Source organism: Mustela putorius, unplaced genomic scaffold, assembly GCF_011764305.1.
Source record: "Mustela putorius furo isolate JIRA1106 unplaced genomic scaffold, ASM1176430v1.1 tig00003869_pilon_pilon_pilon, whole genome shotgun sequence".
Classification (NCBI taxonomy): Eukaryota; Metazoa; Chordata; class Mammalia; order Carnivora; family Mustelidae; genus Mustela; species Mustela putorius.
In genome coordinates, this window is record NW_025422021.1 from 10,395,551 (window position 1) to 10,408,236 (window position 12,686).

The 12,686-nt window shown below is 36.4% G+C and overlaps 1 protein-coding gene across 6 annotated transcripts in view; it reads left to right on the plus strand.

The window, feature by feature from the left end:
- The window catches only part of METTL8 (methyltransferase 8, methylcytidine), an 85,543-nt gene that overhangs the window by 46,892 nt on the left and 25,965 nt on the right, over positions 1-12,686 (plus strand). For all 6 annotated transcript variants that reach the window (XR_006602466.1, XM_013052060.2, XM_013052059.2 and 3 more), the window contains one exon: positions 12,485-12,576. Coding sequence is in view for 5 of the 6 variants with exons in the window: in XM_013052060.2 (XP_012907514.1) it covers positions 12,485-12,576 (92 nt within the window). In the remaining variant the exon portion in view is untranslated. The remainder of the gene's footprint in view (positions 1-12,484; positions 12,577-12,686) is intronic.

Below are 12,686 nucleotides of genomic sequence, written 5' to 3' on the forward strand. Positions count from 1 at the left end.
AATTTTTTTTTTTTTTTAAGATTTTATTTATTTGACACAGAGAGAAAGATCACAAGTAGGCAGGGAGGCAGACGGGGGGAGGGGGGAGGCAAGCTCCCTGCTGAGCAGAGACTCCCCATGTGAGGCTCAATCCCAGGACCCTGAGACCATGACCAGAGCTGAAGGCAGAGACTTAACCCTCTGAGCCACCCAGGCATCCCCAACTTAAATGAATCTTTTAAAAAAAGGGAGAGAGAGAAAGGAAGGAAAGAAGGGAAGTGGGAAGAGGAAAAGAGCAGATTCAGACCTTTATAAAGGTTGTCCACTACCCTGTGGAATCTTCCCTTCTCTTCCACCCTCAGATTATAGGAGAGCGGAGGGGCGCCTGGATAACTCTGTCAGTTACGTGTCTGACGTTGGGTCAGGTCAAGATCTCAGAGCCCTGGGATGGGCCTGCGCGGGGCTCCCACTCAATGAGAAGTCTGTTTGTTCCTCTGCTTCTCCCATCTCTTGTGCTCTCTCTCTCAAATAAATAAAATCTTTCAAAAAAACAAAAAGAATATAGGAAAGTGAAGAAAATACATAATACTGAGCCTTCAAATTAGAGTTTACACTGAAAGATAAACAGGTCTCTGAGAAAGGTTGCGTGTCAAGAAAATTTATCCGCAGAAAAACAAAAGGAAAGAAGGAAGGAGGGAGAAAGAACATAGCATGTATTATAGATTAGTTTGCATTTTCCAATATTTTGTGTAGAGGGAATCACAATATGTATTCTCTTTTTTCCCTCTGGCCTCTTTCACTAAGTGTGATTATTTTGAGATTTATCCATGTTGTTGGATGTGTCAATAATTTGCTAATTTTTATTGTTAATATAAAACTCTTGAGAATATCTAAAAAGCTCTCAAAATTCAGTAAACCAATGGCCCAGTAAAAATGGGCAAAGTATTTGAACAGACGTCACCAAAGAAAATACACAGGTAATAAGTACATGAAGGGATGATCAACATCATTAGTCTTGATGGAAGTGCAAATTAAAGTCACAATGAAATACTACTACAAACTTATTTAGAATAGCTAAAATGCAAAATACTGTACTGACTGTTGGAGAGGATGTAGAAGAACTGGAACTTTCATACACTACCGATGGGAATGTAAAATGGTATAACCGTGTTGGAAAACAGCTTGACAGTTTATTAAAAAAATTAAACATAAGCATGTAATATGATTCAGCCATTCCATTCCTGGATATTTACCCAAGAGAAAAGAAAGCATATGTCCATACAAATATTTATACATGATTATTTATAGCAACTTTATTTTTAATAGCCAAATTTGGAAACAACCCAAATGCCCATGAACAAGTAAATGGACTATCTATATTAGGGAATACTATTCGGTAATACAAAGAAGTGAGCTATTGATAAATACAACAATATGGGTGGATTTAAAAATATGCTGAGTGAAAGAAATTAAAAATAAAGAGTATATGTTATACTTTTAGTACTATATTAGATAATGCAAACTAAAAATAGAGACAGGAAGCAGATCAGTGGTTGTCAGTGGAGTTGGGGGGTAGTGATAAGAAAGGGGAGACTGCAGGGTGCCTGGGTGGCTCAGTCTTTAAGCGTCTGCCTTTGGCTCAGGTCATGATCCCAGGGTCCTGGGATTGAGCCCCACATAGGGCTCCCTCCCTGCTTCTTCCTCTCCCTCTGCCTGCTCCTCTGCCTGCTTGTACTCTCTCTCTCCATCATTTATTTATAAATAAATAAAATTAAAAAAAAAAGAAAAAGAAAGGGGGACTAGAAAGGAGGAATTATAAATATGTACACAGAAAGTTTTGAGGGTGATGGATGTATTCATTATCTTGATTGTGATGATGGTTTCATGAGTGTCTACATATGTCAGAACTTACCAAATTGTGTACTTTAAATATGTCCAGTTTACTGTATGTCATTTATACCTCAATAAAACCATGAAAAATATGGTTACATGCATACATTTGAAAATAATGCACAGTTAATAAAAATAAGAGAGATCCATGTATATTGATATTAAGAGATGGCCATGACATGTTATTAAATCAAAAGAGCAAGTTGCAGCAAGCTATCTTTAGTATGTCTTATTTTTAAGGAATTCTTGTACATGTGCTACATGTATATACAAATCTTTGTTTTTATATGCGTGGAGAAAGTTTGGAAATGTCCACATCATCTTGATAAGTGTTTATCTTAGGAATGGGCAAGAGCATGAGAGAAAGTAGGGATTAAACTTTATATTTTATATGCATTAGTAGGTTTGAATTTTTTTTTAAAGAAGGCCCTCCATGTACCTTTTCTCAACTCACTGTCTACCTGATAAATTCTTTATTCTTTAATAACTGATTACAGCTCTTCGTCTCTCTAACAGTTTTGAGTTCTACCAAATCGTCTTCATCTTAATGTCTCCCAATTCACAGCTCAGTGCCTGAAAGATACAGGTTCTCAATAAATGTTTAATGAGAGAAATGGTATTGGTTTCTTCCGGCAGCTATGATCTCTATTCCATTATATACAGAGATGGGAAGCCATTGTTTCTTTCTGTGTGTCCTTTATAAGTCATTCAGTCCTAAGTAAGAAACTGATATACTAACAAAAATAATCAATGGAAATATTTATTATGGCTGAAAAGGGAAGTGGATAGCCAGGAGTCATTAGTATAAGATAGTGTCGATAGTAGGAAAGATTTAATTGAAATTAAATTATTAGCTGATATACCTATAATAACTGTATTTCATTCATCTGAGACTCACATTTGTTTCACAATTAACATATCTGAAATCGTGATCCATCTTAAAATTGTAATTGGAGTGTTTTTTCCTTTCTTACTGGTACAGAAAATAATGGTATCTTAGATTTGAAGAAATAGGATAATTATAATTTCAAAGCACTTAATTATATACCATTTTGAGAATTATTGTTTTACTAATACAAAAATTGAGAGACACAAAATGATTTTTCATGACCATGTATCAGAGTTAACATATAGAATATTTGTTACATTGTTAGAAAAGCATTTAAGTCTTTTGCTATGTGGATAAATGGACAGTGGACATAGAAAGTTGATCCAGAAGGAAGTACATTAAACATATGCAGAAATAGACAACAGTAAAATGAGTACAAATTAAACAATAAGGTACCTTTTTATATCTATCAAAATAATATAAAAAAAGAAAAAGAGAGGGAGGGCCTGGGTGACTCAGTCAGTTAAACATCCAACTAATATTCTCTCTCCCCCCTCCCTCTACCGCTCCCCTGTTCCCTTTCTCCTTCTCTCTAAATAGAAAGATAAAAGAAGAAAGAAATTTCAAATAACACTCAGTACTGATTAGCATTGTAAATTAATATAACCAGGTTATCTTTATATTTTTTATTTGTCTCATTTGTTCTGTTATTTTCTCTACTAGCTTTTTAGCTATATATCTTTACATTATTTTTACATGTTATTCTAGAAAAATATTTTCAAAATTGTGGTCTCAGAACCCTTTCACTCAAATCTTTGAGGATCTAAATTGTATTTATCTAAATTGTATTTATTGATTTTTCCCATATTAGAAATTAAAACTGAGACATTAAAAATATTTAATTCATTCTAAACCAACAATTATCCATTACATCTCATATAAATTATATATTTTAATGAAAATATCTGTTTCCCAAAAAGAATGGCATTGTTTTTCAGTTGTTTTTTTTTTTAAGATTTTATTTATTTATTTCAAAAGAGAGGAAGAAAGAGCACAAGCAGGGGGAACAACAGGCAGAGAGCGAGAATCGGGCTCCCCGCTGAGCAGGGAGCCCAGGACAAGGCTCAGTCCCTGGACTCTGGGATCATGATCCGAGCTGAAGGCAGATCCTTAATAACCTGCCCAGGTGCCCCATAGTGCCATTGTTTGAAATAATTGCAAGTCTCTTTAATGTCTGACTTTTTTTTTTTTTTTTTTTAAGATTTTATTTATTTGAGAGGGAGAGAGAGCGAGCAAGAGAGCACAGTGTGGGGAAGGGGCAGACGGAGAGGGAGAAGTAGGCTCTCTGCTTCTCAGGCTCTGATGTGGGGCTTGGATCCCAGGACCCTGCAATAATGGACCTGAGCCAAAGGCAGCCACCTAACTGAGCCACCCAGGTGCCCCATCTTTAATCTCTGGCTTAATGGAAAAAGTTAGATTGAAATATCTGTTTCTTCCTTCCATCTGTTGTGATATGTTGTTTAGATTGAATTATGTGAAGAAAATTTGGCCACACACAGATATGCGCTAGTAAAGGAGTTTTTTTGTTATTGTTGTTTGTTTTTTGTTTTAAGATTTTATTTATTTATTTGACAGAGATCACAAGTAGGTGGAGGAGGAGGAAGAAGGCAGAGGCTTAACCCACTGAGCCACCCAGGTGCCCTTAGTAAAGGAGTTTTTTAATAGCATTTTAAGATAATTGTAGGTATATTTCCTGATATTACACTACATCTCAGCAACAGTAGTTTCTTAGTTGTAATATGGAATATGAAATCATATCAATTATATTTCATTTATGTATCTTGTACTTTGGATATTTTACCTCTGCGTCATTTAAAAATGTTCATTTTGCTTGGGTAATTTGGAAAAGTTTGATTCCCTCTTTTATGTAAGTCTTTTGAATGTTGACACATTTTATTTACAGTATTTAAAAATCATTTTTGTAATATTACCACTTTTTTCATCAGGAAAATCTGTTAAGTATTGGGAAGCTATCAATTCATGGTGGTGGGCATAACTTTTCAAAATTCTAATTTTTGCTTTAAAACACAAAATTAACTTTGGCAGCAAAAATTGTCATTTATTTTCCTTAAAGTGTAGGCTCATTTCATTTACTTTTTTTTTTTCGTTTTTGAGAGAGAGAGGACAAGAGGGGCAGAGTGAGAGGGAGACAAAGAATCTTAAGCAGGCTCCGTACCCAGTGCAGAACCCGATGCAGGGCTTAATCCCACAACTCTGAGATATTAACTGAGCCAAAATCAAGAGTTAGACACCTAACCCACTGAGCTACCAGGCACCCCTCATTTTACTTACTTTTGAGATATACCAGATCCCCAAGTCTGAATAGCTATAGTTTGTCTACAGTTGCTCTTTCCTATTTTCTATTTCCTCTTTCCTATTTCCTCTATTCCTATAGTATGGCATATCTGGGGTCTTAATTGAATAATGGAGGTGTTCAGAGAGGCTTCTCCACTCTGGCTTAGCCAGAATTCCATTATCTCCAAGTACTGCACTGCCTATGTCCAGTCAGTTCTCTTTTTGCTACCTTCACTCCCAGAATCCTCTCTGTCCATCAGGACCTGTAGGTTCTGTCTTGTTGGTGAATAGCCAGTGCTAGTTAAGCATTAGGAGAACTCTCCTGCAGACTTTAGGAGCCTGCCCCTCTGTCCAGTCCCCTTTTTTTCAGTATTCTAATGCATAAAGTTTCACACCTCAGGAACTCTGAACCCTGATCTCTGTCTTCTCAAGTCACAAAAGTGCCACTCAGTAAGACATCCACTATTTGCTTGGGCTCTACCTCTGCCCTGCAGTCTAGAACATGATCCTGACAGAAAACCAGGATGAATGTGGTGACTGACCTTTTGTGTTTCTCCTTTAAAGGATCACAGTCCTGCACTGTCTGAAGTGTAATCCAGCATCTAAAAACAATTCCTTCACATATTGTTTTTTTTTTTTTTAAAGATTTTATCCATTTATTTGACAGAGAGAGATCACAAGTAGGCAGAGAGAGAGAGAGAGAGGAGCAAACAGGCTCCCCGCTGAGCAGAGAGCCCGATGCGGGACTCGATCCCAGGACCCCGAGATCATGACCCGAGCCGAAGGCAGCGGCTCAACCCACTGAGCCACGCAGGCGCCCCATATTGTTTTGTTTTATCATTGGTTTTGGTAGGATGGTAAACCCATACTCTGTCATGGCCAAAATTATAAGTCCTGTTCAGCAGTTCTAAGTCATAATTAAGAAGATTTTATAGCTATATAGAAAAATGTTGGTGTATATGTGTGTATACACATACAGGAAAGGAACTTGAAAAATTAAGGACTGTTAATCTGTTAGGATATTTAAATGAAAGGTTAAACTTTTTGTCTTTAAATTTTTCCATTATTATTGTAATTGTAACTATGTAATAAATATGGTTTTGCTATGGAATTAAGGATTATTGAAATAATTTTAAGCTGAAACTAATAGCCTCCACTTCTTTCTTTTACATAAATTGTATTTTTTTAAGATTTTTAAAAAATTTTTTAAAAGGATTTTATTTATGTATTTGATGGTGAGAGAGAGCACAAGCAGGGGAATAGCAGGCAGAAAGAGAGGGAGAAGCAGGCTTCCTGCTAAGCAGGGAACCCCATGCCAGGCTTGATCTCAGGACTCTGGGATCATGACCTTAGCCGAAGGCAGATGCTTAATTGACTGAGCCACCCAGGTGCCCAAAGATTTATTTTTTAGAGAAGAAGAGAGAGAGAACATGAATGAGGGGCAAAAGGAGAGGGAGAGAGAGTCCCAAGCACATTCCATGCTGAGCAAAAAGCCTGATTCAGGGCTCAATCTCATTACCCTGAGATTACAACCTGAGCCGAAACCAGCCAACCAACTGAGCCACCCAGTCATCCCCAAGAATATTTTATTTTTAATTCACGAGTGATCTGAAATTTGTTAAGTTTGTCTTTAAATTTTGTTTTATAGTGATACTCATATATACACAGTAGATGACAGACGGAAAAACATTCTATCCACATAGCTTGCACTGGGCACTTTAGTCTATATATGATTATTAAAAATTACAATAGTAAGTGGTACATTTTGGCAGAATTTTTGGTAGGTATGATCCTCAAAAATGGTAATACCCAAGCTAAACAATTGGGGTGTGTGTGTGTGTGTGTTTTCCAAACTAAACCAGATGCACAATTATTTAGACTGTTACTGCAATCAACTGTGAAAGCAAGGAATCATCATTGAGTTATACTTTACATATACAAGGAATAGGAAATATATATGCACATTCACGAGCTGAGGTCATAAGACTGACAACTACTGCAAAATGACAAGACAAATTCTATCAACCATGTTGTAAAAATTTCTTACGCAAAAATCCTATCTTTTATTTTTGAGATTTCTTTTTCTCAAATTCACGTTTTCAGAAAAAATATTAAGTATATTTTGAATTTTCTGCTTAATTTTTTTTTTTAAGAAAACATATTTTCTTTTTTATTGTAAGTATTGCTGGATTTTCTGTTAAGAAGGATGACGTAAAGGCGCCTGGGTGGCTCAGTTGGTTAAGCCACTGCCTTCGGCTCAGGTCATGATCCTGGAGTGCTGGGATCAAGTCCCACATTGGGCTCCCAGCTCTTCAGGGAGGCTGCTTCTCCCTCTGACCTTCTCCCCTCTCATGCTCTCTCTCACTCGCGTGCTTTCTCTAAAATAAATTTTTAAAAATTTTAAAGGTTTTATTTATTTATTTATTTAACAGACAGAGATCACAAGTAGGCAGAGAGGCAGGCAGAGAGAGAGAGGAGGAAGCAGGTTCCCTGCTAAGCAGAGATCCCAATTCAGGGCTTGATCCCAGGACTCTGGGATCATGACCGGAGCCGAAGGCAGAGACTTTAACCCACTGAGCCACCCAAGTGCCCCAGAAAATAAGTAAAATCTTTAAAAAAAAAAAAAAAAAGGATGACATAAAAATTTCATTGGGGCACCTGGGTGGCTCAGTGGGTTAAAGCCTCTGCCTTCAGCTCAGGTCATGATCCCAGGGTCCTGGGATCAAGCCCCATATCCGGCTCTCTGCTCCTCGGAAAGCCTGCTTTCTCCTCTCTCTCTGCCTGCTTGTGATCTCTGTCAGTCAAATAAATAAATAAAATCTTTTTAAAAAAAATTTTATTGACCATTGTTATATATCTTAAACATATAGTTTTTTTGTAACTATGTATATTTTTAAGTTACCTCTACTTGAGGGGTTCTTGGGTGACTCAGTTGATGAAGCATCTGACTCTTGATTTGGCTTAGGTCATGATCTCAGGGTTGTGAAATCAAGCCCTGCATTGGGCTCCACTCTGGGCGTAAAGCCTGCTTAAGATTCTCTCCCTCTCCCCCTGCCCCCTCCCCACCCACCAAAAAAAAATTACCTCTGATTGAAGCAGCTTTATAATATTAAGGAAATTTTAAGACTATTACATTTTAATTCCACTATTCTAATGTACTTGTTTTTATTTCACCCAATGTCTCTATAATTTTATTTAGTTGTGATTATAATACATATACAATTTTGGGAACTGCTGTTTTAACCTCATAAACATTTTTCCATGTTGCCACATAAACTTCCTATTATCATTTTAAGTATCTGCATAATATTCCTTTAAGTTACCGTAATTTTTTCATTACCCTATCACTGAGATTGCTTCCACATTTTTGCTATTATATTTGGTATTCTAGCAAATATCATTTTACAGGTACTTTTCTATACAGAAATTCTCTGTTCTTTTGAGTTACTTTATTACAATAATTTCCTAGAAGCACAACTCATAGGTCAAACAGTATGAACCATTTTTTCCTTTGGTGGTAATGGCAATGGTTGTTAAATACGTGATTATTTCTGTTGGTTATTTGTCTCTGTGCTTAAATTCTATTGAAATTGTATTTATTACTTATAAGCCCAAATGATTCTTATTGCTGTCTGTTGGGTTTTTGTGTATGTGAATCAGACTCTTCTAATATAAAAAAATGCCATAAAGCAGCAGGTCTGAAGGAAGTCCCCATAAATACAGTAGGAACGTTTTATAGATTTCTGTGGGGATTCTGTAACTATACAGTGGAAAATCTGTTCTTCAGGGGCTTAGGATATAATATTCCCCTCACTTAGCAGTTAAGAAAATGAAGTAATATAAAGAACAGTGTAAGGAAGTTACAGCAATTTAAGAAATAACTAAATCTATTAAATACTCAGGAAGAAGCAAGTTAAACTAAACATTAAAACAAATGCTTAAAGCTAAAGACCATATATACCCTTATTGTCTCAAAGCTTGATTTTTTTTTTTTTATACAGGGAAATGGATTGTTCTGTTTTCTTTCTTATATGCTGTAGAAATTTATAGATGAGAAACTTGTACCCAGCCTTGGAAATCCTATTTTTTTAATAAACTACTTGTTGCCTTTAATACCATAACTATCATTTAATAATACCCTATGTATTCATATATATAAATTATAAAATATAATTGCCAGGTCCAAGTTACATATGTTATTGCTCACATATCTTAAAATAAGTCAAAACAAAAATCTGTGTGTGTGTGTTTTTAAGAGTTCATTTACTTTTTTTTTTTTAATTTTACTTATTTATTTGATAGAGATCACAAGTAGGCAGAGAGGCAGGTAGAGAGGAGGAAGCAGGCTACCTGCTGAGCAGAGAGCCCGATAAGGGGCTTGATTCTAGGACCCTGAGATCATGACCTGAGCCGAAGGCAGAGGCTTTAACCCACTGAGCCACCCAGGTGCCCCAATTTTGATCCTTCTTAAAAGAAAGCAATTTCTCACCTTTTGGTGGTGTATTTATAGCCAGGCCACTGGAATACGCCCTTTTATATCCTGGTTGCATAAACATGACTTAAAATAGTATGGAGCTTATCATCATTTCACCCAGAGCAACTCCTTATTCTGTCTTGGTTACCCACCACACACACACACACACACACACACACACACTTTCCTTGAAATCCATTTTAAGACCTTAGACTTGTTCTTGATTCTATTCTTCTTTCTCTCTCCCTCCAGCTAGTTAACTTCCAGGTCACAGATACAATTTTTGTCACAGTGGCTCCCCGTGTCTCTGTTTGCCGTTGCCACCATCTTAGTCCTGGGACTCATTACTCCTAGACCACTGCAATAGGCTTCTCATTGGTCTCCCTTCCACGAGTCCCTCCCACTTCATTTTATCTCATACATTACTAAACTGTTCATACTTAAGATCCTTTGAAATCTAACCATTACCCAGCTGTCAGCTTCCTAATGAAACATACAAATTGCCCACCTCCTTTCTCCCTAAGATGAGTCCAAACTTACCTCCCTCTCAAGCCTTCCTGTCTGCCCTACGCTAACATTAATTGGCTATGTTTGCATACATTAGATGCTAATCAAGTAGGCTGTATTGTATTGTCATTTACATATTATCATTGATAATATTAGTGTATTATCATTACATTGTTAATCTGCCTGCATCAGGATCATATAAAACCCATTATGGACAGGGATAAAGTCTTAAATCTCTCAGGATCCCCCACTGTCATAGTAGACAGTAATAGACTACTGGTCGAGAAGATAGACTTTGAAGTGAAACAAACCTGGGTTTGAATTCTGGTTCTGTCACTTAAAGCTATATGACCTCGAGTAAGTTACTAAATTTCTGTTTCCTGTTATGAAAATGAGCATGATTATAACCCCCTCATAGGGTTTTTGAAAGGATTAAGTAAGATATATATGTGTGTAATATGGAAGCTCAATGCCTAGCAACAAAATAAATAATAGTAGTAATTATCATTATAACAATTATGATCATCCTAAGTGCTCAATTAATGTTTTTTAGCCACCATTATGAGGCATGTCAAGAATTTGGTATTTCACCCTTTTTCATCAGTGAGATAGCTACAAATATATGAAGATAACAATGGGAGTGATTTTTCTTACAGTTATCAATAGGATATGTGGAGCTTGAATTTTGGATATGTGGCTTCTTTGTTGTTTAGAAAAATAGTTTATTCCAGGAAATTACATCACTCATTTGTAACCTTACTATTGCAAAAAAAGAAATACAAATTTTGTAAAAACAAACCCCAAGAAACCCCACCTTTTTTGTATAAAGATGTTGCTTGAAAACATTTTAGCAGCAGAAAATAATATCTCCTCGCATAGGAATATAAATTCTGAAACTGAAAATACTTTTAGAAAGTGCCAGATCTTGGAAAGTTGACCTTCTTATATACTATATCAACTATTCTATCATTTAAATGTTAAAGAATCCATTTACAGAAATTAAGATGACCAGTGAGAAAAATCTAAAGTTACTTAAAAAACTGAGGATACCAAAGAAATAATCCAGTCAATAAGTGGGCAGAAGACATGAGCAGACACTTCTCCAAAGACATACAAATGGCTTACAGACACATGAAAAAATGTTCAGCATCACTAGCCATCAGGGAAATACAAATCAAAACCACAATGAGATACCACCTTACACCAGTTAGAATGGCAAAAATGAACAAGACAGGAAACAGCAAATGTTGGCAAGGATGTGGAGAAAGGGGAACCCTCTTACACTGTTAGTGGAAATGCAAGCTATACTGCCACTCTGGAAAACAGTATGGAAAGACATTAAAAATAGAGATACCCCAATTTAAAAAAAATCAACAACAACAATAATAAAAGAGCTACCTACCCTATAACCCAGGAATTGTACTACTAGGGATTTATCCCAAAGATACAGATGTAGTAAAAAGAAGGGGTACATGCATCCCAGTGTTCATAGCAGCAGTGTCCATAATAGCCAAACTGTGGAAGGAGCTGAGATGTCCTTCAACAGATGAAATGAATAAAGATGATGTTGTTCATATATACGATGGAATATTACTCAGCCATCAGAAAGGATGAATACCCACCATTTGCATCATCATGGTTGGAACTGGAAGGGATTATGCTAAGTGAAGTAAGTCAAGCAGAGAAGGACAATTACGTAATGGTTTCACTCAAATGTGGACCGTATGGAGTAGCACAGAGAACAATAGGGGAAGGGAGGGAAAACTGAATGGGAAGAAATCAGAGAAAGATGCAACCCATGAAAGACCCTGGACTCCAGGAAACAAACTGAGGGTTTTGGAGGGAAAGGGATAGGGGAATGGGGTAACTAGGTGATGGGTATTAAAGAGGGCACATGTTGTAATGGGCACTAGGCATTATAAGAATCATTGAACACACCATCAAAAACTAATGATGTACTATATGTTGGCTAACTGAACATAATAAAAAAATGAGGGTAATACAAAATAATTTTAAACTTTCATCTCTATGATAGTGAAGTATTAGAATATAAGTATTATAAGAGGAGATTTTAAAACTATTAAAAAGAATGGTGTATTCATAAACGAACAAAAAGGCAAATAAATATAGCCTTAGAGTAAAATACAGCAAACCATACTAGCACCCAAATAATCACACACCGTAGTACTCCTGGGACGTGGCTTCAGCAGTCATTTCCAAAAGGTGGTTGGACTTGCAGCCCAGTCATATTTTAACAGAAGATCTGTATGAGTTATATGGTTGTACCAGCACTACCAGAAGAAACATCTGACACAAAATATATTCATTCAACATGGAATTAGTCTGTATCATTTGCCTTTGATTATTCTAGAAAGAAAGATGTATCCCTTGTCACGCTTTTTCTTCCTTCAGTTATGAGGCAGTATTACAACCTTTTCATTTTTTGGTAGGGATCACATGCAATGGTCTGAAGAAGAAGCAGCAGCAGCTGGGAAAAAAGTAGAGGAAAACTCAGCTGTGCGAGTCCTTCTGGAAGAACAAGGTAGGCAACTACATGTTGTAGCTCCTGGAGCTTGGTTCTTCTGTTTGGCCTTCCAATGATTCAGTTCACACGTTCTCTTCCTAATTGTGTCATTACTTTGGAGTATTCTT